This window comes from Olea europaea, chromosome 1 (genome assembly GCF_002742605.1).
Source record: "Olea europaea var. sylvestris chromosome 1, O_europaea_v1, whole genome shotgun sequence".
In the NCBI taxonomy this organism is placed as follows: domain Eukaryota; kingdom Viridiplantae; phylum Streptophyta; class Magnoliopsida; order Lamiales; family Oleaceae; genus Olea; species Olea europaea.
The window spans coordinates 29,880,329-29,882,887 of NC_036237.1; the positions used below are offsets into that span (position 1 = coordinate 29,880,329).

The window sequence follows — 2,559 nt, forward strand, 5'->3', positions numbered from 1 at the left end:
CTGCCATTACCTTTCATCGTTCAACCGCTTTCGATTGAATTCCTTGAATCGTGGAACGTGATAGGGCTGCTTTAACAACTGCTTTGATAACTGCATTTCTTGATGACCACGACGCGTTATGTTTGTTGATACCTTGTGCGACTTGAAGGTTTGGGCGAGAATAGAGTAACAACTCTAGGCGACCGTATGACACTCTATTCGTTCAGATTCTGGGCGACTTGCAAATTTGGGCGATGGCGTTACCGCATTCTTGGGCCTCCTTATTTGGGTCTTCACCTTGATTTGTTCAATTGGGCTTCATTTTTTGGGCTATCTGATTTGAGGATCCTCCAATTGGGCTTCACTCCTTGGGCTGTTCGATTTGGGCTGAATTTTTATGTGTCAACAAAATAACTAAATATATCGAACTTTAAAAACGTAAGTTTTTAGTGTGAAGTACTACAGCAATAATTTTGTCTTAGAAAGTATGATATTTCTTTTATTACATCACAAACCAAACAAACCAACAAACAAACATAATACATACACACTTACAAGCCCATACTGGGTCTTCACAATACAATTAGGGCTTGGACGCTTCAACCCAATTTTGTATAAGTGGGTCCATCTCAAGCCACTTACAAAACCCTCTTGGGCTAAACTTTTTTAGCCAATTGGCCCAATCCTAACACTCGGGTGTGAGTCTATGGTCTCTCGCTGAATCCTGGCAATAGTCATAAACCTTGTAATTTCTCTGCACCCACCCCATGGCAGCGTACTGCTGGCTGCTCAGCCCCTTAGAGCCATAAGGTGAACCGGTTGTCAGGCGGCACGAGACACCATTACTGGCCTTACAACCAGCTATCTTAAAATTATTGTACCTTCCAACGAACGGCTGGTATTGATAATCAGCTTTGTACTTTCCATTTTCGGTGGCCCAAGACGATGCATCCCATATTGAGCCGTATACCCACATAGGCCTCAATGGGAATGTGGCATCACTCTTTCTTGGATACCTTCTAATTGGCACATCGTCCACAAAAAATCTGCACATCACATCATAGGATAATTAAAAATAATGGGGCAAATTTAGCTTTTTTTTGTCTCATTTTCTTCACTTTTACCTAAATTCATTGAGACCTTTTTTATGAGTTGACATGGGAATCTTTCTCAAATATATACATCAATTATCATTTTTAGTCATATCTTATATGAATTATGTACATAGTTTGGAAAGACCTAAAATGAGTCGAGCTATTTCAAACTTTGGCATCTCGAAACCCTTTACACCTTTAGTGTGCACATCTCAAATACACGTGTCATGATAAATTGACTTAAATGCTTGTGTTTTTGTAAGAATAGGAGTGCATAGTTGCATAAAGGAATGTGCATGCGTGGATATAAAATAGATTTTCTTCCATATATGTGAGAGAGAGAGAGAGAGAGAGAGACGCCATTTAAAAGTCTAAATTAAATTCCATGTAGACTTACATGATCTCACTGGGGTTCCACAGTATGGCATAGTTATGGAAATCTCTTGTTGGGTCGAACCAAAGGCGAAATTTCATCTCTCTGCCTATAATATTTCCATCTCCACTTCCTCTGATATACACATTTGTTTGCAAAATATAAGGTTTATCCTGTGTTGTTCCAAGGAATTCAATATCAATTTCATCGTGGTTCCCTGGATGATCTTCGTCATTTGAAAGCTGCCATATATTGTCAAACAGTAAGAAAATACAGAAAAGTCTAAAAGCTATTGAATATAGTACGATAATATGGTAAGTCGACTCGACAACACAGTACTAGGTTAAAATCTTGTTGGTTGTACCGTCGAGCCTTGTCAAGTACTGTGTATTCTCTTACGTAGAAAGAGGTAATAACTCCGGCAGTGTAACCAGGGTGGAGCTTGATTGCGGCTCCGAAATAACCAGATGAATAGGGACTGAGTGATTTGTAACCACTTCCTGTAATGAAAGGATAAACAGAGTTAAAAACCCACCACACCAAGCAGTTTAAAGTGCAGTAAAATGCTGCACCAAACTAAGAATATAGAAAAGCATATATAAACATAAATAGTAAGTGTCACCTGAGTTTCTGTCAAGCCAAAGAGTGAGAGTTCCCTGGTCTATACGTTGATGCTGAGGACCCCAAAGGTTCCTAAACCCTTGGTTAAACCCCATTGAGCCGATTCTTGAACTGGGGTAGTAGCCAGGGGAAGGTGGACCCTGAGCATAATTTCTGGAAGGGAACAAGAATATGACGAGTAGGGATACAAAGAGAGCCATGAGAAATGAAGGTTGGTAGAGTACGTATATGGGATTGTATTGCAATACAGAGTATAAATAACAAGAATCAAGGGTCCCACACAAAGAAATAATAAGGACGTTGATGGGGATGCACTCAATAAATTATGAGAATATTTATGACAGATCAAAAAATTCGCAACTAGGACTATGGAGATTTATTTTTTTTATTTTTTATTTTTCTTTCGGTGCAGTTTTAATTTATTTCCTTTTATTTATGAGATAGCTTGTGGTTTAGGGTTGCTTATTGTGGAAATGGTAGGCAAAGATATAA

General features: G+C 38.9%; 1 protein-coding gene across 2 annotated transcripts; it reads right to left on the reverse strand.

Annotated features, from left to right (window-relative positions):
- Window positions 1-439: 439 nt before the first annotated feature.
- On the reverse strand, window positions 440-2,303 carry LOC111400446 (probable xyloglucan endotransglucosylase/hydrolase protein 32). Of its 2 annotated transcripts, none has more exons than XM_023027865.1 (4): window positions 2,069-2,303; window positions 1,786-1,946; window positions 1,471-1,688; window positions 440-1,025 (listed from the first exon to the last, which is right to left on the reverse strand). In XM_023027865.1, exons 1-4 carry the CDS (start codon window positions 2,265-2,267, stop codon window positions 665-667), a joined length of 939 nt encoding a protein of 312 aa, XP_022883633.1. In that variant the 5' UTR covers window positions 2,268-2,303; the 3' UTR covers window positions 440-664. The 2 variants fall into 2 exon arrangements, with proteins under 2 accessions (XP_022883633.1, XP_022883637.1); XM_023027869.1 differs by having other exon boundaries at window positions 451-1,025; window positions 1,846-1,946.
- Between the last annotated feature and the right edge of the window lie 256 nt (window positions 2,304-2,559).